Raw genomic sequence first — 26953 nt, 5'->3', positions numbered from 1 at the left:
AGAAGCTGACCGCCTCTTCAGAAACCACAGACGCGATACAAAGACAGACCCGGCGCGCGGCGTGGCGCACCCCCGGAACACTGACGCTATGCTGCAAACAGAAAGCTACAATGCGATGCAAAGTCCCGAGCCCCGGTGTCCCCCTGCCTCACATCCGCTCTTTCACGACCAACACGAAAGTTGAGCAGCAAACAAAAGAAAAAGGAAGAAAAAAAAACAACCAGTGCAAAGCTGACCACACTAACAGCAGAGGATTCATCCTGCCGACATATTAAAATATTGAGGGCGTGTAGTGAATCACTGACCAATCAGCAGACGGCTCCTCAAACACAAACCCGTTCCATGGTCCCGGGTACCCCGACGGAAGAGTAGCGGAAAAGCGACCGCCTTTGGAGCGGTTATTTCCGGAAAATCACAAATTCCTGCGGTGGAAACGCGAACTGTAACGGGCTATACCGGTCCATCCCTGCACTTTTTGTGCAGTGGAAACGGGGCTCATGAGTCTCCCCATGTTGCTGCCTTTATAAGAAGCTGGCATGGCTGCAGTACACAACCAGGGGGTAACGCTCAAAGAGACAGAAGATTGAGAGGAGAGCGAGTGGGGGGGTAAGGGGGATGGGTGGGGGACAACATACAATACCTTTGTTAGTGCTACATATATTATTTATAGTTATCACAATGATCCAATTATTTTCCAACTGTTATGAGATTAAACCAGTCTGAGCAGCTCTATTTAGACAGTAACATGATTTTCTAGATTAAACCAGCCTGAGCAGCTCTATCTAGATAGTAACATGATTGTCAGCAGGAGTATACATTAGCAAGTAGTCAATACAACAAAACACAACAACAACAAAACAAAAAAGATTTTGATAATTGAAAGAACAATAGCAGAAAACAAGAAAAATCAGCAGCAAATCTCATCAATGAGGAGTGGAAGTGTGCGTGCGTGCGTGTGATTTGTCCACTGGGTGTGGTTGAAACTATTGTGGGGGGGCCTGCAGCACCATCCTGGGGCCCGAGGCCGGACACTGGCACCCGGTGGCCCCCCAGACCCGGTGAGGCCCCAGTGAACCACCCCAGAGAGCCACGCCCCAACCCAGAAGGCACCAGGCGGAGAGTGCAGAGAAGACCCCCTCAGGCAAGAGGGGTCCACAAGAGAAGGATAAAGGGTGCAGACCGCCAGGCCCCAGCCTCAGCCGCCCAGCCGGGACCAGCCGGGACCAGCCGGAGCAGGGCCCCCAGGCCACGTGAGCAGGGCCCCCAGGTGATGCTGTCTTTGATGTGATATGTGGAGGATTGCAAATGAACAAGTTAGTTAGTAAGGCAAAGATTAGTGTAGGGATTTCTTACCTCATAAGGATCACCAGTTATGTTGTGGTTGGCTATCGATAATGATTTATAATTATCAAAGATAGTTATTAATTATGTTATTGAAATTTAATCTGATGTGTATCACATACCTCGGAGCACCACCTGTCGTAACAGGAAATGATAGCCAATTCAGTTATATCAGTCTCATAAGATATACTAAACAGTTAATCAGGAATTTTAATTAATAGTTAAATTAATTACAATTACCAGAATTAACAGTAAAGATTAAAGGATTTTGGAGTTCTTGACACAGAAGAGGTCGATATTTCATTCACCTTTGTGTACATTAATAACACAGCAAGTGTGATTCCAAAAATTATATTTATTTACAATGAAAACAAATAAAACATGGATTCTAACTATATACAGCTGGGTGTGTGCAAGTGCGTGTGTGCGTGTGTGTGTGATTGAGAAAGAGAGAGACAGGTGGAGGGAGTGTGTGTGAGACGTGTGATGGAACTACAAAACAAGATGGCGGATCACAAGAAACTACATTCTAAATGGAGGTTATCAGAGAGCAGGAAGTCTGTCCTGGGTCTCGACCATGTGCTGGGAGAACAATGCTGCTACCAGACTGCCGTCAGAGAGGCCAGAACGGAGTACCTGTCGAACATTATTGAGTCTAATTCTCACAACCCTCGTGTGTTATTTAAAACCATAGAATCTGTTCTGGACTCACCTCAGCCTGTGTTCACAAAGGAATCCCCAGAAATGTGCGATAGCTTCCTGCACTTTTTTTTTATTGATAAAGTTGCTGCCGCGAGGGCTCTCATCACCACACTTGCATCTGACCCCTCTGACCACGTTTCTCCCCCAGCTGTGCTTAATGCCTTTGAACCAGTGTCCTTGATTGCACTGCAAAAAGTGGTTGGCCAGATGAAGCCATCCGGCTCTCCGCGTGACATTGTCCCGCCTCACTTTTTTAAAGAGGTGTTTCCTTGTATAGGGCTGTCAGTTCTCGCCATTGTTAACAGCAGTTTGTCTTCTGGTGTTGTCCCCCAAAGTTTTAAACATGCTGTGGTGCAACCCCTGCTTAAGAAACCTGGTCTTGATCATGGTATGCTCACCAATTATAGACCTATCTCCAAGCTGCCTTTTATATCAAAAATCCTGGAGAAAATTGTCCATGCTCAGTTAAAATCATTCCTAGATGAGCATGATATCCTGGAGGTTTTCCAGTCTGGTTTTAAAACATTGCATAGTACTGAGTCAGCCCTTTTAAGAGTTTTTAATGATATCCTCGTGGCGGTTGACGGCGGTGACCATGCGGTCCTTGTCCTGCTGGACCTGACTGCAGCGTTCGACACTGTGGACCACAATATTTTAGTATCTCGTCTGCAGCACATAGTGGGCATAGGTGGTACTGCCCTAAATTGGGTCAGATCTTATCTTGGGGGAAGATCCATGAGTGTACTCCTTGGTGGCTCTGAGTCCCACACTGCGCCACTGTTATATGGGGTTCCGCAGGGTTCTATTTTAGGGCCACTGCTTTTCTCCTTGTACCTGCTTCCACTGGGCGCCATTCTGAGGAAGCATGGCATCTCTTTTCACCTTTATGCAGACGACAGCCAGATTTATGTGCCACTGAAAAAGGACAATGCCTCATTGAAATTACTTCTGTCTTGTCTTGAAGACATCAAAACATGGATGTCGCTGAACTTTTTAAAATTCAACGAAAAAAAGACAGAAGTGATGGTGTTCGGCCCGAGTGCCACTAGTGAACCGCCCTTGGTCGATTTCGGCCCACTGAGACAATACATAAAGCCGTTGGTCTCCAATTTGGGCGTTGAAATGGACAGTGATTTTAAATTGGACCGGCAGATTGGGGCTATAGTGAAGTCCAGCTTCTTTCACCTAAGGCAGCTGGTGAAAGTAAAGCCCTTTCTGGCACAGAAGCACCTAGAAGCAGTAATCCACGCTTTTATTACATCTCGGCTGGATTACTGCAACTCACTTTACTTTGGAGTCAGCCAGTCTTCCCTCACCCGCCTCCAGTTGGTGCAGAATGCTGCTGCTCGCCTCTTAACTGGGGCACGTAAGAGCGAGCACATCACCCCCATTCTGGCTTCCCTCCACTGGTTGCCTGTGCATTTTAGAGTCCGTTTTAAGATTCTTCTATTTGTTTTTAAATCTTTAAATGGTCTCGCCCCGCCTTACCTCTCTGAGCTTCTTCATCCATACGCTCCTGCTCGGTGCCTCAGGTCAGCTGACCGGCTGCTCCTGGAGGTACCGAGGTCCAAACGGAAGCTCAGAGGGGAAAGAGCCTTTTCCACTGCCGGTCCTCACCTCTGGAATGCCCCCCCCCCCCCCCCCCCCCCTCCCCCTCCCTGTTAGACAAGCCTCCTCACTGTCCGTTTTTAAAGCTCGTCTTAAAACACATTTTTATTCTTTGGCTTTTACCCCGGCGTGAGACTCTGGTCTGGTTTTAGTGCCTTCGTTTCTTGTTGTTTTAACCTCTTATGTTTTGTTTATTGTTTTAACATCTTATTGTTTTTATTGTTTTAAATGTTTTTATTTTGCGACTTATATTTTTATTTATTTACAATGTACAGCACTTTGTTTCAGCTGCGGCTGCTGAAAAGCGCTCTATAAATAAAGTTGATTGATTGACAATGGAACATGGAAGCTAGTCTTTAGCGTCTGTCTCTGTGTCTCTGCTAAAGGACCATTTCTAGAATGAGTTTATGTGAATGAGACTTGTCTTGTAAAACGTCAGGAGTCATCAGATGGTGTTCAGTTACTGTGTGATGTTGTCTTTGATGTGATTTGTGTAGGATTGTGAGTTAACAAGTTAGTAAAGCAAAGATTAGCATGCAGACCCTGTGTCTGTGGCAGAGCTAACATTGGTTTACAGGTTGATGACTGCTCCTAATATCATTATCTATAGAACTCAATCACTGTAATAAAATCAACACATCTTCATAAAAGTTAAACAGTTCTATCATAGCATCAGGTTTAACTAATCTCAGGTAATGCCCAGTTGTTTGTTACCACTTCCTTGATGTCTTTGAAGAAGGATTTTGGTTGTTGAGCCTCGTGCCTAGCTGTATGCTCACGCTGGGTGAGTTGAGCTGCTGGGAAGCAGCATTTCCCACAGTGTTCACAGGAGACAGCTCGCTGCCAGACTCACTCAAAGACTGGTTTTTGCAGGCTTTTGTTGCAAATGTTTGTGGATTCGAATGTGTCGAATCCTGAGAGCTTCAACCAATCAGTGACTGGCTGAGTGCATGTGGGAAGTGTCTTTTGAGCAGAAAGCGGGGGAGGGTCTGCTGTGGCAAAAGGTCCCCCCCCACTGGGTGTGATGGTCAATCACATTCCTGAGTCAGAATTCATATGTCATGACTGTGTATCATGACATATGAAAATTGTCTTTCCCTAGAAAATACCAAACTTTCTGTGGTCCTGTGAGATGGTAGATCCCTCTAGGCAGAATCTACACCAGTATAATAAATGCTTAAATTAATATTTCATACCCCCTTAAATGAATGATGGAGTATTTCTGAACTCCAGCTACAACAGTACCATTTGCTATAGCTCTATCATTTACTGTAGGTTGCAGTAGGTACATTCTGTATACCTCCTTCTACAAAATCCAGAATTAGATCAACTGATTCGGCTGAAAGAAACAAATGATATCGATTTGGTGTACTCCTGACAATAAGTGTGGAAATGTGGCCTGAGACTTTGGTCCAAAAATATTAATACTGGAATTGTGTCTATAAAGTAAACTACCATATTTTGGTGAAAGTAATTGAAGCCAAAATCTGCGTGCTTATTAGGAATTCTTTTTAAAAATGAAACAAAAGAATCCCAAACTCAAACGTTTCACTGATTTTGAAGAAGAGCATTTTGACGTCTTCCTCCCAGTGTCCTATGGATGTTCACAGTGTCTTTCCTCGCTTTTCTGTTTTTTGAAAAGAAAAGTCATTTCAACAGCCGTAGAAGTACACTTGGGCATTTTGAAGCAGCGCAGAGAAAAGATTATTCACATCTTATGTTTGAATTAAGACACACTAAAAAATATCCAACCACCACTGCACAGCTTGGCATAGTAACAGCCCACCACGGTTTAGAATACAAGTTTTAAAATATTATATTTGTACAAAGTATAGCTTTGGTCCACTGTTTTTATGTGAAGATGTAACGAACAGAAGGAAAGCACAAAACTGGTATATAGATAGATATCTGTCATTAGAGAAACAATATACCAGTAATATGCACACAAGAAGGTTAAAATCATCACAGAACAAGAGATTAAATAATGTCAGAAGTGGTGGAACAGAGATAAACTGGCTAAAAGTAAGGCTTTAATTATTAAAATCCTGAGTTAAACCACATTGATGGTCATGCAGAAGCTGTGTGACCTCTGACCCTGGTGATGGCGGGCATCTCTTTGGTGAGCATTTTATATTTCAAGTTTGTGCACAGAGCGGAGGTGGTGGAGCATCAATCACAGCCTTCAGCGGTGCTGCTTTTCTTCTTTTAAAGTTGTCATGGGTAAATGTTGAAGGTTTGTCGTGGACATTTACCTGAGGTCCGTTTCACGAAACAGAGGTTCGTTTCACGAAGCAGGTTTATCGATTACCCCAGGTCAATTAACACCGAGTTGAGGGAAATGCGGGGTTTTCCGTTTCACAACGGGAGGTAACTCCAACCGGAGGAAGCGGGGTAACTCAAGCCTGTTTCACGAAGCGGGGTAACGTCAACTCTCGGTCAGTTACCAACAGACGCTCTAGAACTAACCTGGTCGGGAGCAGGTTTTTGTCAGTGAACCTGGAGTTTTGCTCTGGTTCCGCCCTCTTTCAGACGGATACGGGATTTCATTTCCTCATTCAGCGGGGGAGTTTTGGCGAAACAGTTCTGCAGTGCCTTATTCCCGAGGCAAATTAGACGTGAACTTTTTTCCCTCAATATGGAATGTGCTTTTGATAATGATCCGATTGATGAAGGCGCAGCATTACTTCGCCGAGAATTAAATATTGGCAGACAGATCATCATCAGACCATAGATGTACTGGCATTTCCAGACACCTTCCTTTTTGAGCGGTACCGTTTTACCGCAGAGACCATTATGTACATCCACAGTTTAATCGCTCTGTACATTAACATCACCAGCGGAGCCTTGCCCTGACGTCATAGCAGATATTGTGTGTTGCGCTGCGTTTCCTTGTAAATGGCAGTTTTCTATACAATATTGGAGACGCAGAGCACCTGAGTAAGGGCACTGTATGCAGGGCAATCAGAAAGGTGTGCCTGGCCCTAAAAAGCTTTTTCGCAACTTTTGTTGTTTTCCCTGGAGAGAAACCTTCAAGAGTCATCAAGGAGGAGTTCCACAGGATTGCAGGTGAAGGATGAGATCCATTAAATAAATATTAAATAACATTCTGTTAATGATATTGTGCTGCAATCTTAGAATGGGATTAGTAATTTTCCTGTCTTTCAGGATTCCTAAATGTGATAGACTGCATCGATGGAACGCACATCCCATCAAAGCTCCTTCACAAAATGAAGCAGATTTTGACAGGGGTTACCATGCCAACCCCGGCTGCTGACCCCTTACCCAGACTCTGAACCAGGCCCCCAACAGAACTTCAACCGGGCTCACTGCAGGACAAGAGCCCGGGTGGAGAGGACCATAGGCCTGCTGAAAGCCCGTTTCCAGTGCCTACGTCACCTCAGGGTGACCCCTGAGAGGGCCTGTGATATTATAGTGGCATGTGTTGTCCTTTATAACACCCTGCCCTACATAGAGAGGACCCTGCCCTACATAGAGAGGACCCCGATGATGATGATGAGCCCATTGACTTGTCAGCTATGCAGGACGGCAGAGCTGTCAGAGACACCATATGCCACCATCACTTCGGGGTCTGATGCACAATTCATTTGGTCTTCTTTATTTCCTACAAACACAAGACTCTTCTTCCGGCTCTCGGCGAAGGCGGACGCTTCTCTCTCCTCTCCTCTCCCCCTCGTCTTCCCTGCTTGCTGCTTCATCCTGTACTGTCTCGTGTCTGATCTTTCAAGAGCCTCTCTTCACTCCCACATCTGAATTTAACCGGAACCATGGAATTGATCAGCTGGTCTCTCAATGCGATCGACCAAATTTTTACGACACGAAGATCGGGCAAAGGAGAGCCCGCATGTCCAGATGGAACGTTTGCAGCTGGATACATGCTGGATTCCTGGGGTTCCTGGAGGTCCCTGCGTTTGGCCATTCTTTCCATCGAGGATGTGGAGGACCTCTACAAATTGGGATTCATGATAGCAGGTATGCTGCTGATTGGAGCTGGCGGCTTTCTGATCTATCGCAAAGTTAAGACGTGGGCAGCTGCATTGGGAAGGCTGCCTATCGTCACTGAAGGACTGTGCCGAGCTTTGAACGCTCAGACTCATGTGATAAACGAACTCAGGAGCGTGCAGGTCACGACTCTTGAACGTTTACGCGAAATTGGATCGATCTTGGAGGATATTCGAACTCGGTTGGGAAGCTAAAATCTTTCCACAATTGGAGCAGCATTGGAGACCAGAGACACTCAAGGTCGACAGATAAAGCCGAGGCGCCTGAACGAAAACAATCCTAATCTACATTTGGACTCCCAAGACAACCAGTCGCCAAGGCTGTGTTTTGTCTTCACCTCTCCTGGATGTGGGTGTGGAAAGAAGCCCGTCACCCCCCCCCCCCCCGCCCCTGGCCTTCCTAACCTCCTCCCACCCTCCCACCCCGGACATTTTTGCCTCTGGAATTTACCAGGACCTTCACCGCATTCACCGTGCCCCTACCCCCAACCACCAGCAGAGGCCGCTGGAGAGGGCGGCTGCGTGCCTGGTGAAGGCGTTGCGCCTGGAAAAACCTACCCTTCATGTATCCCAAATGCTGTCTCGAGAAATGTTGTAACCTGTCTGTGTTGATGCTAAATGTGCCTGAGGTGGGTTTTTTTTTCCCAATTACAGACTGTGCTCCTCAGAACACAGTCTTTAATCTGCCTTTTTTTCCTTCCTCTCCTCACCTCATGTGTCCTTCTTTCCCCAAAACTTTCTATGTGAATGTAATTTCGTTGTACCTGTACCTGTACAATGACAATAAAGGATTCAATTCAATTCAATTCAATTCAACAGCTAGTTTAGTTAATGGAGTTAGTAGTTAGCAAAATTCACCTGGGACTGTACACCCACCCTTAACTTGTGCTCCAGTAGTTCAATTTCCACATCTGCCTTTCTAATCTGGTGGTCCAACTACTGCATTTCCTTAGCAGTTTTTTCCATCTTCTGGAGCAGGTGGAGTCTATAGATCTGTTTTACAGATAACTGGGAGGACATAAGGAGGACATTCAATTATTACAGTTGGACATGAATTCCCCAGAATGAACCTCTGGTGTTTACTGAACATCTGTCTCACTGTCAGTCCCTGCAGTGGATGTTGAGGGACCCTCCTGCTGCTGCCCAGCCAGGCCCTGTTAAAAATTATGTGTCAATACATCAGTGTAGACAAAATATCACTCTTTATTCCACCACAATGTTTCAGAAATGTAAACAGGATGAGAACTATGATACCTCTATAGGCCTTTGTGGATCCTCCTCTGTAAAGGCAGCAGGCAGGGTTTCCTCGTACTCTTCATCCTACATGAATGTTTCTTTATATTTAAACTACCATTTTGCAAGATCTTTGGAGTGTTGCCTACTTACAAGGTCTGTTGTGGCATGAGGGGGTCCAGCAGGCGGAGAGCACCATCAGGATCTGTTGGGTGACAAAACAAAGACATGATGGGGAAATAAAGATGAACAGAAATAGGCTTAAAGAGATATATAGGCCTCGGCATATTATATATTATGAAGGAAGTGGTATCTTGAGGGGTGAGCTCTGAAGAGGAGCTCCTCCAGGGATTCCCTCAGCCACTGGCCTCCCAACATTCTGGCTTAGTGCCAACTCCTCTGCCTCTGTTAAAGGTGGAGGTGCTGGGCCACCACCCGTTTTACAGGCATCTGCCTTCTTTCTGTTGGCTGAGTAAAGTCTGCGTTAGTTTAGCCTTAATTATTTGACAGCACATGATATGGGTGAGAAGACATTTATGTGTTTGAAAACAGCGATATGTTGGGAATAAAACACCTCACAGTCAAATGGCCACTTGATATTTACTGTACAATGTCACACATGATCGAAATTACGTTAAGAAATGTATTGATTAACAATTAAATTGGCAGCGGTCTTACCCGATTGGACAATGTTTTTATATTTCACTTTCAGCTGCTGCCAAGAGGCTTCTCCCCCGCGGAATGGCACCTAAAAGAAATAAATTAATAAGCTACCATCCAAGCAGTATTCCCTTGCAATAATATTGTGATGACAAAGACGTTTGAACTTACGCATTCACTTGAGCAGCAATCTTCTTCCACGCCGCCTCCCTCTCTTTAGCAGCCGCTGCGCTGTTGCATTTTTTATTTATTTTTTTAATATGTTCATATTCGCCATATGATCAGATCAATACTTCCTGCTCCACTGGCGTACAAAACTCCGCCCTCCGCGTCTCAGTTGTCATGGTGACTCGTTGAATCGGGGCTCCATTGATGCGGTCTTTGTAGAGTCGTGGTGCACGCGCTTAACTCCAGGTGAAACTACTCTGAGTTCATCAAACTGGTCAAAATCAAAAATGTCGTGAAACCGAAAACTCCGCGTTTTCTGTCTCAGTGTAACTCAACTCAGAGCTCGGTGTTAAGCTCATGGCTTGTTTAACCTGCTTCGTGAAACGGACCTCTGTTGGCAGACAGAGATGTCGCTGATTGGACGACGGGACCGTACCGCTTATGAACCGGAGGTCATTTCGCTTGTGGCGCATTTAGTTTCAAGAGGAGAAAATACCAGGAAGGAAAGACGAAACAATGTTTTGTCCAAGCTGCGGGAAAGAGTTGGTAGAGGAGTCACCAAACTGTCCCATGTTTTGAAATTCATTCTCCAGGCAGAATAACTTCCGGTTCAAAGGCTGAACTGCACCGTCGTCCAATCAGAGAGATCGTCTGCTGCTCTTCCATTAAAGTTAATGTCGTTGTGTTTTTTCATTTGTGTTGTGTTTTTCAATTTGTTGTTGTGTTTTTCAATTTGTTGTTGTGTTTAATGATTTGTTGTTGTGGTTTGCACTTCAGGGCCACCGTAGGTACGAGATTTGTGAGAAAACAACACTGAAGGAGGTCTGCAAACTATTGCCAATGCCAGCTGAGTCAAATAAAATGGAACAGCAGGAAGTCACACAGACTTTAAACTGGGCCATGATAAGGAAGAGCAAGAGGGTAGAAGATGTTTAAATGAGGCAACAGGAAAATATAGAGCGGTGGGACTAGTATAGACGAGCTACAACCAGCAGATGGCGGTAATGCAACTGCATGGATTGCTGTTAAACCCAAAAGAAGACATTTAAACTGCTTTTATGCTGCACCTTATGTTATGTGAATTTGTCTCCGACTGTACTTATCATATATAATAAACTAGAAGTAAAAGAGTTAATAGTTTATGATTTCAATGCATTTTTGTTCAAATAGATTTGAGGATCTTAAGAGTAAAAATGTGTTCATTCTTTTGTATTGGGTGTTAAATAGTGTAGTTAGGAGTAAAAGAACACAAGTTATACAGTTCATTTTTATTAAGTATGGTGTTCAAATAGTTTGTTGGAAACATGTTGGATTAATAGGATGTTAAAGAATAAACCTTCCTGCATGAATGCAGCGTCAGCTCGACGCATTAAAACATCCACGCCGTTGTCCTCTGACTGTAGAAGTCAGAGGACAACGGCCAAAAAACAGGAATTTTCAGTTTTATGTGCATAATTTCCACATTTACAGAATAGACTTTAACATTGTATAAAACATTGGCTCAGTTGGTAGAGGAGGTAGTCAGTCAATCAGAAGGTTGCAAGTTTAATTCCCTATCTGTCCACATGTGTCTGAGCAAGACGCTGAACCCCTAATTGCTCCCAGTGGATGGATCTAGTGCATTGGTGTGTGAATGTGATAAACATAAAGCACGCTATGGACTGCTCAAGTGGTGGAAAAGTGCTATAAAAGATAAATCAATTCACTTTTAATCAAGAAAATAAAAAGTACAGTCTGTACCTCAAAAAGTCCTCAAATCTACGAATAGGTGTAAAAAAAAATGAATCATTGTTTCCTTATTTCACCGTTATGTTAATGCAGTGAAATGATCTCAGCCACAGTTAAGAAGGCAGACATAACTTATCACAGAGTTAACAGTTTATTACCAAGGTTTAGAAAAAACGTACAAACAAGTTCACAGCTTGAGGTCCTCAGGCACGAGCCAGCTTAGAGAAGACGAGACTGGCAAAATTTTAACGTCTGGCCATGTTTGACAAGTGAAGAGAAGCGACGTCTTGAAAAGGGGAGCCGGAGACTCACACATTCTGAATTACATTCATTTCCAACAGGTTTAAAAAGATGCGAGATTGATTTGGTTTGCATATAGAGAGATTCCTAAAAAGAAAACGAAAAATTCTCTGCCGCACGCACATCGAGTGACGACCAGTCATGAAGGAAACTTCACAGAATGACCACTTGATCCTGCTCGAATGCAGTATTTCTTCAATCATCACACCCATGAGGTTTAGTCCAGATCCAAATTCTTCGTGAAAGCTGACGTTATGTTGAAGTGACATCTCATTTGATAAGAAGGGGGAAAAAAATAGAAAGAGGAAATGCATAGGCTTCGCATTGACTGCCCTAATCCCCGTCAATATCCACGTACATCAGAGTGCTACTGAGAATCAACAGTTCACCTCTTGTCAGGTGCTTGGGCCAGATTTGTATTTTCATCTCGAGACGATTTAAGAGTGGAAACAATTACAATTTATAAACAGTTACTAAGAATTCACTACAGGTAAACAGTACAGGAGGTATTTCCTCATACAGACTTTTTTATTTTTTAAACTCTTAACAAGAATATTTAAAAACATTATTTACACAACAGAGTTTGGCACTTTTTTTTTTTTTTTGAAAAAGTCAAAATACTTAAATACTTTCACAGGTTAAGTGCAAGTGGTGTGACGAGCACCAAATAAATTGTAACCAAAAAAGGTACAAATGCCTTTTTTTTTTTTCTCCGAGATTATCATACATAGGTCATAAGAAAAGTGCTATAAGAAGAACAGATTGTAAAAATGCTTTCCGTTTGAGCATGACAACTTGCCATTTTTCGTGGCACCGCGTAAACATTGAACAATTGAGGAAAGCCAACAGATGTTAGACCTCTGAGCTAGAATGGATGTGTTAAGTTAGTAAACCAAGATGTCCCCTGGTCAAATCTGACATACATATAAAAAATGAGTCTTGTGCAAAAAAAAAAAAAAAAAAAGAAACGATAGATTAAAAAAACAAAAACTGCTACGATTATTCCTGTTTTCAATTTTGGCCAGCAGATTTAAAAAAAACCAAAAACAACAATAGCATAGAAAATGATGTACTGTACACAATTTATTCAAATACTGTTACGGCTCTCTCTCAAAACTGTCGTTATTCGAGCGTCTCCTTCAGGAGGTGACAGAATACACTGCCTGATTGGTGTAGCGTTGGCACAAACGAGAACAAAGGAAAAAAAATGTCACTTTAGTGTCATGATTTGTTTTCCGAAAGTAGCAAAAAAAAAAAAAAAAAAAAAACCCCACGCACCATAAGAAACGGTGCTTCCTTCCATGTTCATGCTATCTTCAGAGTGCTACCGTAGGCCTGCTGCACGATCACCTGCACATTGTCCAAGATGAAGTCAAACGCCATGCTCCACACAGACTCCACCGACTGCTGCATGATCCTGCAGAGGAGACACCAGCAGGGCATGAAGAAACAATAAAGAACAACAACAACAACGAAAAAAAGAAAGGGAGGATGACCAATTCTAGACCTTTTCATATATTTTATAATCAAATCCAGCTTCTCCAGATCTTTATCCTCAATCAGCTCTGTGCAGTATTTCACCACCTGCAGGATGTCCTCCTCCATGGGGTCTAACAGGAAGAAAGAAGCAAAAAAAAAAAAAAAACAAGATTGGAAAGATGCAATTTTGTGCATCTTGATAAGCCTGAGGTGAAATGAAAACCTCTCTGCTCATCTTTAACGTGCTGCTGGAGATCGAATACAGCAAACTGCCCGCTGTGTTTTACTTCTAAACAGTCTGCCATCAATTTCCAGAGGAGAAATTGTCTTTGTATTGTAATAATTCTTTGTTTTAAGTGTCCATCTTTACTTGTGTCAAAAAAAATAAATAAATAGGTAAAAGTACTTTTAATCCGCAATGAATTGCAAAGTCACTCATTTTAATGTGCCCTTTTAGCTTAACTTAAATATCTTCACAACAAAGTATAAAATATGACGATGGGGCATTCATTATTCAGTGCACAACTGTAGATATAGATACAGATAAGTAATTTTCTGTTTAAAGTCTGAACTTTCTACAACTAGAAATGCAGATTTAAACCGCAGAGAAACGCTCGACTCGGTACATTTTATTTCAAATGAATGGAAAATGTCTTTCCTTCACCAAGCATATAAGGTGTGCTTCCTGACATTTTCTTGATAGTTCTTGATAGCTGTAAACGGCAAACAGCCCGTTTCACTTTATGCATGTCATATTAACCTTTTTGTTTTTTAAGTTTTGATTCTTTCCATAAGAATAAAGATGGGGTTTTTTTCCCCCTCATGGTGGATATTGAAGTGTTAATTCAAATTGTGGGCAAAATCAGTGGCAGCTCATGACTTCAAAAGTAACTTCTTAGACTACGTGGCTAAAATTTTTTTTAAAGAATACTTCGAACACTACGAGTACCCAAAAATGCTATAAAATTACATCTCTGTGAGGATTTCCAATTCATGACTTGCACCGCTGCTTGTTTATGTGTTCATGACATGACAAGGACCACCTGTCATCGTGGTGACCCACTCTCGTAGGAGTGTCTTGATGTCGGTCAGGCTGCACGCTCCTGCCAACGCTGGAGAAGGCCGAAGGCTCAGGTTGGTTACGGGCTCTGGGATGTTCTGGTTGGAATCCGATGTGGATGGATCGTTTTTGGTCTGGACAGAAGGGGATGGGTAGAGAGATTAGTTGAGGTCCAAAGTGCCACCGGTGATGAACTTACGGCGTGGACTTGCCTTGACTGAGTTTACGGTCTCCAGTGATTTGAGGGGAAGCGGGAGGGTTTTGGCCGGGCTCTTAGTCGTGAGCCGTCTCTTCGGGGGCGACGCCCCTTTCTTTATGGGACTGATGGCATTCTTCCTCTTGTAGCGCCGCTTGACCCGACCAACGCCGACTCCAGCTGCAGACTGTTTGAGATACAGCAGGGGGTTTCTCTGCTCCGCTGCAGACAAGGCACAAGGTCGGACAATTCAAGTACAGACGTGTACATTTATAGTCCTGACTGGATTCTGAACGTCTCTGCCCTGTGACCGAGACCTCAAGACAATTCCCAAACATTCATAAAACATCGGTTTCGCGGGTTAAGAGAAATGTTTTTCATTTGTAATTTTTTTCAAATACAGTGTCAATCACTGCTTTCAATGTAACTCACTTGTTGACTTACTAATTTTCGCCTGAGGTTGGATGTTCGTAACGCGACTATATGCTGACTTCAGTTCCTCCTGCAGCTCTTTGGGAAGGGCAGCAAACACGTCTGGATCAACCTGCAATCAGAGAGCAGAGAAGCTCAACATCTAATCCCTTACATTGCATTGAGAGGTTTTCAATACTAGATCATGTGCAGTCAATTCTTTACCAACCTGTACTTTTCTTGCATTAATGGCAGGAAATAAACCCAGAGGGTTTGTGTTGTTTCCGTGTGAAGTTTCCCACCAAAAATTATTTGCAGTGCAGTTCTTGCAGCGCCATAAATTACATTTAGGTTTTGAATACCTTGAGGTCATACAGTGACGCAGCAGTCACTGTATGCAGGGAGACTGCCTCCTGAGGCTGTTGGGCTCTCTGTGCATGTGTAAGTTTTCTCTAAGTCAGTGTTTAAACAGTGTGTTTAAGGTGTCAGGTGTAAAATGAGTGTCTGAACATGTTGAGAATGACGGGTGACGGAGATGAAGTGGCGTCCCTGAACTAGTTAACGCAGTAAAAAGATGAAAGAATGTTGATTGTAGTCTTTCAGATGCCGCTTTTCAGTGTCAACAGATTATAATCCACACGTTTGACTTTTGCTGGCAGTGGCGTTCAGACACAAACTCCTAATATTGAAAACATTCCAAGTTTCTCTGACAGCTTTTGGTTTGTTTACATCTTCATGAATCCCAAATACAAAAGGAGCAGTGCTGGTTTGATGATCCTTTGTAACTTATGGCTACAGGCACGAGGATTTAAAGGCACCAGGGCAACAACCACTGTTCCCCCAGACTCCCATAAAGTGATTTTCCCAAAAGCCCTCCTGTCAGGAACAGATTTATGAAAAAGAAAGAAAGAAAGCGTAGTTTCATCCCCACCTGGGAGAAGTTGGGTAGTTCCAGTAATACTCCTGCAGTGTCCAGCTCGTTTGGGATCTGTAGGACCAATGTTCCCATGGGTGGAGTGTAGAGTGCCGGTATGGATGAGAGAGGAGAGCGAGGAGGGGAGGCTGGGCGAGAGTTGGGAGCCGGCGAGTGGCAGTTATTCAGTCTCCCTTCTCGTTTCATCCATGACTGCTCCACTTGTTCTCTCAGGTCTGAAGGCAAAGCATCCAGCACAGATCGATCCACCTTTAATGGAAAAAAAAAAACAAAAACAAACAATTATAAATGATTAGATAATTAAGATTATGGAGGTACGGGGCAGGTTTATTTCGACCGGCTTTTAAATTCCTACCTGTGAGGGGGAGGGGACTTCAATATTTAGGTTGAGACGCTTCCGGGAACTTTTGGGAGTTGGCCTGCACGCCGGCTGCTTGCTGGGTCCTGGGATGGGATCAGCAGGGGACCGGATGTGTGGAGAGTTGCAAGCTGGCGGGGCATTTGTTGAGGAAATATTTTCCTGATATGCGTCTTCAACATCTGTAAGTATGACCTAAGAATTAGTCCATTTTACAGACGAGAGAGAAACTAAAATTTTTTTTTTAAAAAGCCCAAGAAAAAAGGTAAAACAAACCTCTGATAATACATTTGTCCTTCGACCCTTGACCATAAAACATCTGCTTGATGGAGCGGTTCCGATGGTTCTTAGAGTCCTGTGGGGCTGAGTGAGTTCCCTCAAGACACTGAACCTGGATGCCAACTCCCCTCAGATCTTGCACCTGCAACTTCATGGCGTGGAAAAGCTTGATGACGGCAGCAGCAATCAGGTGACCGCTGTCTGTAGACTGAGCGAGCATCACGGTCCTGAGAGGAAGCGAGAGATGAAGAGGTGTAATCAAAGAAACAATACAGAGGGGGGGCTATACGGGTATCATTGGACATGTGGTCTCTTTCTCACCTGGCAAGGTTGTCGCAGATGCCGTGTCCACCATATTTAGCCGGTTCCAGTGGCGCTCCGGCCTTGCGGATCATAACTTTGAGGCTAACTCTGCGCCCACGCAGCCCTGCCTCTTGCAAACGTTTCTGCACCTCCACGGACAAGTTCTTGAGGAAGCATTCTGCCTCATCAACCTGTCGAATGGAAGCTTGACAAGCTCAGAATATGATTACAGATGGGAGGGAAGGGCAGGTGAGACGGAACAGAACAGGCCACCGAGAGGACGTAAGGGAACCACCAACCTTGGTGAAGCGAATGTTGTAGTTCATCTCTGCTGAGACCGATTTCCTTCCCTTCTCGTAGCGGACTGGTCGGTCGTCCAGACCTCTGCAGAAGCGGAACAGGGTTTGTCCAGTGCGTGGTCCAAACTTCTTCTGTAAGTGAGACAGGGACACTTGCTGGAGGTCGACACATGACCTCACGCCCATAGCAGCCAGCTTCCGACCCATAACAGGACCAACACCTAGAAAAAAGAAAACAAACCAATTCATTCTAAATTCTTTGCTTGGCAGTAAATTGTACAAATGGCTGGTCATAGCCAGCAGGTGGTGCTAGACACCTACCCGGTAAACTGGTCACTGGCAAGTCCCTGATAAAATCATCCACTTCCTCAGACTTGAGTAAGTACTGTCCGTTTGGCTTGGCCTTGCGGGTCGCCAGACGAGCCAGAAGGATGTTGGAACCTAGACAGACCCATTTAATAAGCTGAAGCAGGATGAGGTGACACTTTATGATGCGTACGCAAACGTACCCATGCCCACTGAAGCGCAGCATCCCGTTTTCTCCTTGACGTCAGCTCGGATTTCGCTGGCCAAATCTGCCGGGCTGCCGCCGACCTCAGCGAGCAGAGTGGCGCCATCTATCAACACTTCATCACAGCTCAGAGCCTCAATGTCATGGGTGTACCTGCACAGAGAAAGCATCAGAAAAGTGTTATTTTGCAGGTAACTGGGGGGGGGGGGGGTTAAGGATAGACTCTCTTGTTGCTCTTACCCGGCCAGAGTCTCATACATGCTTAGCGCCACCTCTTTGTAGGCCTCAAAGTCGTACGGAACAGACTGCAATGAGGGGCACAACTGCTTTGCTTTGCCGAAAAACATCCCGTTCCTCACACCCGCCTGCCTGCCAAGGGAAGAGTATACATTTAAACTCCTGTTTGCGTAAGTTAATCGTAAATTAATCGTTGTGGTCATGTCTTGCCTCGCTTCATAACTGCAGGATGCAATCTCTGCCATAGAGAGAGAAGAACCGTCCTGGTCTAGCCCGTTGGTATGGGCGTCCGGACTCTCCTGGGAGGGAGTTGTGTGGAGCTCGTCCTCGGCCCTCTCTAACCGGTGCATTTAGGCAGAAAAGCTTCATTGAGTTGCACTCAAGTGAGACTGTATGGTGTACAGTAGGTGAATATGATCATCTCACCAGGTTGAGGATGGGTGTATTTCCTCTGGTAGTACTGCAGCTCCACTTGAGGGTTGGCACCGGGTCTCACGGGCACTCTGGCCTGTCCACGGCTACTGGTCACAGCGACGGGCTTCCCTGCAGGAAACCACGTATTCGACCAGGAGCACAGTTCATTTTTGAGGACTTTACAAGTCATTAGTGCTTTTGTGTTACATGGAGAGGGAAACACGTTTCCAAGGGCGCCTTACCTTTAAGCTCTGGTCGATTTCTGATCCCCACAGATGCAAAAAAACAGTCCATGTCCACATGGAGAATACACGACTTCATACTGACTGGAGCGGATGTACCTGCCAAGAACCACCATGTCACATTAGGAGGAGTTTAGCAAATCATAAAAAGCCACAAACAGCTATCATATTTTTGCCTAATGCCCTTCTCTAACTCGCCGAATGGAAGAGTAATTGCGCGACATAATCTACAACACAACTTGATCGGCAATATGTTGATCAGAGTTGCCAAACTCATTTGAATAATTTCTTTTTTTTTTTTTTTTTAGGTTGGCATTTTTAAAGATTTTCAGCAGTATTCTGAAAATGACCTCTCGGTGCACAATATACAGTTCAATCTCCCAAAGCCCTGTCCTCATTTGCATTTGTTGCAGTCAATTGAGCAAATTCCTTCTGAAATATTTCTTTGTTGGATTTATGCATCCGTCGTTGACGATTGAGGGCTGGGATTGAGAAAACAGACAATGTTCAACGTCACCTGTGGCTGTATCGTTTAGTCAAAGTCTTTCCTACCATGACTGTCTGCAGATCGGTGAGCCAGAGATTTCCTCAACTTGTCTCTCCCAGGGAAGCATGTGCTGCCTGCTCCTTTCCGTTTGCTGTTCAGTTCATTGACGTACTCGGAGAAGCCGGTCCTCCATGTGGAGATTTGGTGCAAACGTGAGTGAGAGTAGAACTCCGATATCAGACTGCCCGTCTGCTCGAGCAGCTGTGGCGAAGACTTGGATGACAGCAAAGACGATGGCGATCTGTCAGTGTGAGGATCAGGTTTGGCTACGTGGTTGGTTGTGAGGAAGTCGGGGTCGGATGCAGAGGCTTTATGGTGACTGCCGTTCAGTCGAACGGGACAACTTGGGAGCGGTGCGGTGGAGAGAAGACTCTTCTCAGAAGTCGAGTCGACCTGAAGGAGTGGCTGAGGGTTTTTGGACAGGAGGTGGGTGTCGGAGGCTTTTGAAGCGTCGTGGCAGGAGGACGGTGGGGCTTTCGGCTCATCGGCGGCTTGCGAGCCAGATGGCTCCAAAGAAGCAGAGGACGTGTCTGATTGCTTTTGAGGACTGTGGGGAAACTCGTACGGGTCAATCTGATTCTGAAGCTGTATTGGAGGACTCTGAGGTTTATCCTGTGAACTTTTGACTTTGCCTTTGTGCAGGTCTCTGTCAACAGAGGGCTTCTCTCTCACGGCGGACCGGTCCTCTGGTTTTAAGGCACCATTTACAAGGTGAGTGTGTCCATTGGTCAAAGGAGCTGCTGGCTTCATAGCCTTTGAAGCTCTCGAACGACAAGCATCTTCTTTGCCGCACTCTTGCATTTCATTCATTTTTGAATGGCTCTTAATATCCAAGGAGGTCTGCAATAATCCATTTCTGCGATGAGAAGAGAAAAAATATTTCATTTGAATAGAAGTCATATGGAACATTACATTTAAAATGCTTCAATAATAAACTGAAGGGAAAAAAAAACAAAACATCACTCACAATTTAAAGTCCACTTCCTGTGACGATGCAGGATGTGAAGACTTGTGTGGGGGCTTTGTGTAGCTGGGGTTGGACAGAGGGTGGGGTTGTAAAGGGCTTCTGTGCCTGGGATCAGTAATGAGGTGGCTGTTTGCTGAATGACTTGTTTGGGGATTAATAAAGCGCGCTGCAGCGGCGCTGTGCTGGATTGACTGAGGTCGACTGTGGCTGGGGACAGGGGTGGAGTTGTTCTGGCAGCTGGTGGTGGACTGCTCATGGCTCCACGGCTGAATGCTGCGCGACGGCAGATGAAGTTTCTGATGGACGCTTGGCTGAAGGCTCGGTCCCGCGACGTCCGAGGTTTGCCGCAGAGTCAGGCCAGTGAAGAGCGGGCCCTTTTGTTTAGCATACAGCTGGTACTGGAGGTAAGGAAGGAGACGCCCGGCCTTGACACTGTTTAGAAAAAGAAGGGAGGATTTTTTTTTTTTTTTGAAGGAATACTTGCACAAGATGATGGTGAATATGGAAATAATCACTGACCACTAAACACACCTGTCAGTGATCCACTCTGGCCTAATGACCTTTTCCCCTTTGAGCTCCTGAATTTTGTTGTTGGGCAGGTTATTGGCAATGATGTGAGTGGTCTTGGAGCACGAGTAGTACACATGGAACTGACCACCGTGCAGCATCATCAGTCTGCGCAGCTCGTCTGCACTAGGGTCTGAAAAGAAACATTGAAAACTGTAAGAAAAAAACCCCCTCAAGCCCAGTGATATCCAAAATCACCTGCTGAAAGAAAGGCATGTATGAACACCTGGGGTAGAATTACAATTATATCAGTTGATACACATCAAATAGTGTGACACATCAATGGAACTTTGTTTTCTAAATAATTATATATTTAAGGATAACTGAGGTTAAATCCAACAGCATTCAGACTCTAGTTTGAGATCATTTTTTTCCATACATACTTTGCTTCACACTTTGGGAAGATCTTTGTGTTGCTGGTACAATCTGTAAATTACAATCAATATGTACACAATGCATGGCATGAAAAGGGTTTTCTAGTAATAAGTCGAGGTCGAATCACTCCTTCAGCTGCTGAAAGCAAACAGCAGAATTGCAGAATACTTGTTGTTCCTCTAGAACAGGGGCCGGCAACTTTCGTCCCTCCACTGCGGCTCCTTGAGCCTCTGTCCCACTGCATCATCCCGGAGCGGGGTGGTATGGCAGGTAAGGCAAAGTGCACCCAGAGCCAATTGCGTTGCGCAGTCCCGCTACAAAGAGTGGGGTCAAATATAGGCGGGTCGTGAACGACGCAGCGATGCAACGTCATTGCGTAACAATAATGGCACGAAGAACGTAGAACTGCGGCTGCAGGTCATGACAGCCGGACCCGCAGCTCCGAGCTCCACGGCTCAACTGGTATCTGAAGCTGGGAGCTTCCTGTATCTTTGACAGGAAAACCGCTGCACTGTGAAGTACCGACAATTCCTGGAGGTTCATTGCAGACTTGTTGAGAGTGACGGCCAATTATAGTGAATCACACAACTAAAGGACATTGAAAGCCACACCACTCACACTCATGGTTCTAACAATCCCAGATCTCCCACATATATCTTCCATTTTAATAATGTGTAGCAATAAAGGAGCTGATAGCTGCAATGCATTATGGGAGTTTCTGTTTGTCGTGTTTTAAATGTAATTATTGGGGGTTATATTAGGTTTGTAGTGTTGGTAATAACTGTGTTGTGTTTTTGTTGCCTAGTTCATGTAGTTTAGTTTATTTGTTGTAAGTTGTCAACCAGCAGTGAAGAAGGTTTTGTGTGTAGTGTCCTCCTGGCATGGTCTGCCTGTGGGAGTGTCAAAATAAAAGACTGATGTGCACGTCTGTTGAAACGTATGAGCTTTTTCTCTTGTGAGCTTCTTTGACATTACTCACCATAATATCACAGTGATATTGTGAGTGACAATGTAGGCATGTGTGGCTCTCTGGGTGTTGTGTTCAGTGGGAGACGGGACCAACTGGCTCTTTGAGCATTAAAGGTTGCCGACCCCTGCTCTCGGACATTACTGGAGAACATTTCCATCCTGCACCTCTTTGCTTTCTTCTTCAGTCTGAAAGAGTGACTGAAGGCGGAACACGAACCCAACTCACCACACCATGTCACACAAGTGTTATATGCACAGTGCTACCTGTGTATCCATTGACGTAAATGGCCACGCCACTGAACATGTTGGAATAAGATCCATCTCTGTGCTTCTCTCGGGGGGCATCCAGTTTAAACTGCTCATCCAGCTTCGACATCTTGGCAGCCATGTAGCCACCCTGCATACAAACAAAGACCGATGATTAAAAACTGTTAACGGGCATAAAAACGAAAAGAAAAAGAAACAAAAAAGAAAAAGTGTATTTGTTTGAGACCTGAGCCGTAGTCTGATAAGTATCGTATTACAAAGTCAAGTGCCAGGGGACCCTAAACGTTATTCATTTTCCTTCATATAATTAATATGCATGAATAACAAGTTGCACATTTCAAAAACAATGGGATCATTCTGTGTACAAATATTAGCACCCTATCAAATGCCAATCTTGGATTCACTCTTGCAAAGCGAATGCACCCGCTATGTCATTGAGATAAGGATGCTCCAAGAAGTCAAGCATTACCACGATTATGTCATGTTTAGATATCCTTGTTTCATCACAGGAACACAATTGCCAAATGATGGCTTTAATAATCATTGTATGAGAGAAGAAAATCTGTATTAATTTAGCGTTTTGTATTTTTACAGCAGTAGTTCCTCACATTTCTCTGGTTTGAGAGCCGGAGCTCAGAGGGGAGCCCCGGGCTTTGTATACGACAACCAGGACCATAATAGGACATGTTGTAAATTGTGTTGTTTTATATGTTCCCGAGAGTTGGCACGTCAGTCGGGTGTTCGGCTTCACTGGAATGGTTTGGCGAATCATGAGACCGGATCGAGAGTCTGCAGACTTTCCAAGAGATAATAGGAGCGGTCTCCAAAGAGAACCACCACAGATGTTCACAATCGTTGTATTCAAACCCTTTTACACTACAAGCAAGAACAGAAATAAATCAACATTTCATAGTTCTTAGCCAATAAAGTCAATGATCTCTGGTGCATGCACAACAAGGACCCAACAGGAATCCTCCCTCCTGGGCCTGATGTCCATTGTGCACATCACTTTGTGGGTGAATTTACATGACTTATGTGAAATGTGATGCAGTGCTGAAATGGTCTGGAGGGAAAACTTTGAATAAATTCAACGATTTAAAAAAAGAAAAGAAAAAAAAAAGACATCAAACAACATATCAAAAAATTACTTTTCTATCAAGTAACATCATGTTTGTTTACTTTGTGTACCGGGAGTCAACTACCATTCTTGGGACATGGAACACTAAGAGCCTCACTTAACATTGCCATCGATCTACTTTTATTACTTTGCCGTTATGAGAAAGTACTGAACTCTTACGTATTCCCAGTAATATGGCCTTGTGCACAAAACTGGATGCTATCATTTAACTGTCTTAATGTCACTCTGTGCATCTTTGCCCCTGCTTACAGTTCCCAGGACGACATGAGCAACACTCACCCTCTCAGACCAACCATTGTCTCCGCTGGCATTGGCTCTCTTCTTCATCCACCCATCTCGACTCATACTGAGCTACCTGGAAACAGAGGAGACATAGCTCAGCGACACACACACACACGAATCCAAATTCTAATCACGCCACAACTAATGGGTTGTGCTCGTTCTAATTCGTTGGGGATTTATAAAAAGGTTGTAGCTTATTTTTCTTTGACTAATGTGACAATCAAAATATTACTCTCCCCAACACATTCCATATAATCTAATTTTCCGTGTACTTATTTAAAATAAATAAATAAATATTTTAACAATACTAGGATGAACAAAAAGTCAGTTGAATGCTACATGTACTTTTTTTAAAATGCAGCATGTTGGATTTCATTTAACAGTCAATGAATGTACATATTTACCTGCACACTTATTACCTCAAAAAAAGATTAAAAGTCTCATGTATTGGGGTAAACATACAATTATAACTCCTCTGATGGTAGCAGCCTATGAAAAAAATGCACGTAGAAAATACAATACTTTTCAAAGTGCATGCTGTCAATTTTTCAAAGCATAAACATAATTACAATGTACTTTTATCGACACAACGTTCATAATATTGATTTGAGTCTCTTTGCCAGTAATGTGCTGTTAAAACTCTGCTCCTTATATATGTGTGTGTGTGTGTGTATATATATATATATAATATGGGACAAAAGTAATAACTTTCCAACTTGAAAGCAGTATTTGACATGTATCATGGAAACTACTGGTTTTGCAAGATTTGATTTTCATTTATCATGATAACATTTCAGGACAGATTATTCTGTGCTCTTGTATTTAGATTGAGTCCATCTGGTTGAATTACTACAAAAATTGACAGTGCAATCTTTACCAAGTCATTCATCCATTAGCTTTTTGTTTATTCTTCAGCTTTGGTTCAATCACGCCGCAAATAAAAACAGCTTTCAACTCATCATGACTCAACACTGGATTAGACTCCTCAAAGTTGTGAATATTTTATATTCCATTTTACTCATTACAAAAGATGCTCCCACTGAAAAAAAACTTAAAAGGCATAGGATACATCACTTTCTTGCTACTCTTTACTTTTCTGAAGTGCTCTGATAGTGGTTTATACTGGTCGATGCCGACCTGACGCTGCTCATGTACCAGCTAAACCCAACCTAACAAGGTCTAATCTGTGTTTTTGGAATAGCCACAAATCTTGGCACCACCATGCAGCATGAACCAGCACCAGACCAGTATAGACCAGGTTCAACCAGCTTCAGTCCAAAACTGACTATTTACACAAAAGCATAGACAAGCACCGAACCCGTACAAACCAGCTTCACACCAGTATAGACTAGCTTCAAACAACTACATGCCAGTATAGACTAGTTTCAGCCCAGTATAGACTAGTTTCAGCCTAGTATAGACTAGCTTCAACCCACTACATGCCAGTATAGGCAAGTTTCAGCCCAGTATAGACTAGCTTCAACCCACTACATGCCAGTATAGACTAGTTTCAGCCTAGCATAGACCAGCTTCAACCCACTACATGCCAGTATAGGCAAGTTTCAGCCCAGTATAGACTAGTTTCAGCCCAGTATAGACTAGTTTCAGCCCAGTATAGACTAGCTTCAACCCACTACATGCCAGTATAGACTAGTTTCAGCCTAGTATAGACCAGCTTCAACCCACTACATGCCAGTATAGGCAAGTTTCAGCCCAGTATAGACTAGCTTCAACCCACTACATGCCAGTATAGACTAGTTTCAGCCCAGTATAGACTAGCTTCAGACCAGCATAGACTAGCTTCAACCCACTACATGCCAGTATAGACTAATTTCAGCCCAGTATAGACTAGCTTCAGACCAGTATAGACTAGCTTCAACCCACTACATGCCAGTATAGACAAGTTTCAGCCCAGTATAGACTACTTTCAGACCAACGCCATACCAATATACTGTAGACCAATATAGACCAGTACAGATCGGTATATATCCATTTCATACCAATATAGACTGACATCTGACCAATATACACCAGTATATATCAGCTTCCTACCAATGCAGGCCAACACCATGTCCGGACAGACTCCCTGTCGGGGAGGGGGGGGGGGGGGGGGGGGGGCACAGAGGGGTGACCCCGGGTAACACCGAGGGGTGACACCGGGTAACACCGAGGGGTAGCGCCGAGCGGTAAGGCACCAGGTAAAAGCGGGTAACAGCGGGTAAGGCAGCCCCATGTGGCTCTTCAGCCCCGGCTAGCTAACAGTTAGCCCTTTATGGGGGGGAAGACCTCTGCGGTGCTTCGTGTCTCCGCGCGTCGCGGAAGCTCGGCCACCGCGGGTCATCTCAGGCGAACACACACACACACACGCACACACACGCACACACACACACACACACACACACACTGAGCGCTGGAAGTGACTGTTTCCCCAGCAGCTCTCGTCAACAATACTGGAAGAGGAGAGAGGAAAAACCCGAGCAGACAAACAATGAGCGGGGCTGTCTGAACGTGGAGCTTCACGCGGCGTTGGTCGCGTCTGTAAACAAGCGGAGAGAAGTCACTTGTTTTTAGTCTGTCATATACATTACCTTTGGTCCCGACGTTAAGCCCGAGATTTCCCCTTTGCAGCTCCTGCTCGGCTCAGGCGGTGCGTGCGTGTGCGTATGTGTGTGTGTGTGTGTGTGCGCGCGCACTGATTAGGTTAAACGAGGTAAGACGAGAGAAAGAGCGCGAGAGAGAGAGAGAGGTGAAGATCCTCCAGACCGCCGCTGCTCCGGGTCCACCTGGTCACTCCTGTCCGTCAACACACAGCCTCTCGATTCTGCCATGTCTCTCCAGCATTCAGCTTCACCCTCGCGGTCTCTTCGCTCTCCATTTCAGCCGCCTCCCCCCCTCTCTTTGCTTTCTCTTCTCTTCTCTCTCGCTTGAGCGTCAAATCGCGGAAAGACACGAACCACACATCCGGCGGCACACTTTCAAAATAAAACCAAGTTGTGGAAACGTGATCTGCTGAATTACATAACTCGATGAGTCATTCGCCCAATTCTAGGTCATCATACAATACTTTGATTATTTGATTCTTCTAAAATGAATTACAGTTTCATATTTCAAATGTAGTGTTTTTATTCAACTCAGGGGTATTTCTAAACCATCTGAAGACCCCCGGGATAAACACACCTTTCACTGCAAATTGTATTAACAGCAAGTAAGAAATGTTATTTATTCAGCACTTTAAATTACCACAGTGCTTTACAAAATAATAGATAAAATGTATTAAAAAAAAAAAGACATTTCAAAGTGCACAATTCATACATTATATGATAACTCAAAGCTACAGAAATGCAAATAAAACAAGAGTT

At 44.2% G+C, this 26953-nt stretch overlaps 1 protein-coding gene across 1 annotated transcript; it reads right to left on the bottom strand.

Annotated features, from left to right (window-relative positions):
* Positions 1–13036: 13036 nt before the first annotated feature.
* On the bottom strand, positions 13037–26473 carry rev1 (REV1 DNA directed polymerase). Its single transcript, XM_080498758.1, has 22 exons — positions 26183–26473; positions 23592–23667; positions 22172–22304; positions 20528–20696; positions 19997–20428; positions 19035–19885; positions 18483–18581; positions 18253–18369; positions 18037–18163; positions 17830–17958; positions 17588–17742; positions 17400–17519; positions 17079–17299; positions 16798–16970; positions 16474–16703; positions 16195–16379; positions 15837–16088; positions 14939–15038; positions 14511–14716; positions 14282–14432; positions 13267–13369; positions 13037–13176 (listed from the first exon to the last, which is right to left on the bottom strand). The coding sequence occupies exons 2-22, from the start codon at positions 23655–23657 to the stop codon at positions 13065–13067; spliced, it is 4131 nt and encodes a 1376-aa protein (XP_080354884.1). The 5' UTR covers positions 23658–23667; positions 26183–26473; the 3' UTR covers positions 13037–13064.
* Between the last annotated feature and the right edge of the window lie 480 nt (positions 26474–26953).

Source organism: Blennius ocellaris (assembly GCF_963422515.1).
Source record: "Blennius ocellaris genome assembly, chromosome: 6".
Lineage (NCBI taxonomy): Eukaryota > Metazoa > Chordata > Actinopteri > Blenniiformes > Blenniidae > Blennius > Blennius ocellaris.
The sequence above is the reverse complement of the archived record's forward strand: the minus strand, read 5'-3'. Positions and strand labels throughout refer to the sequence as shown.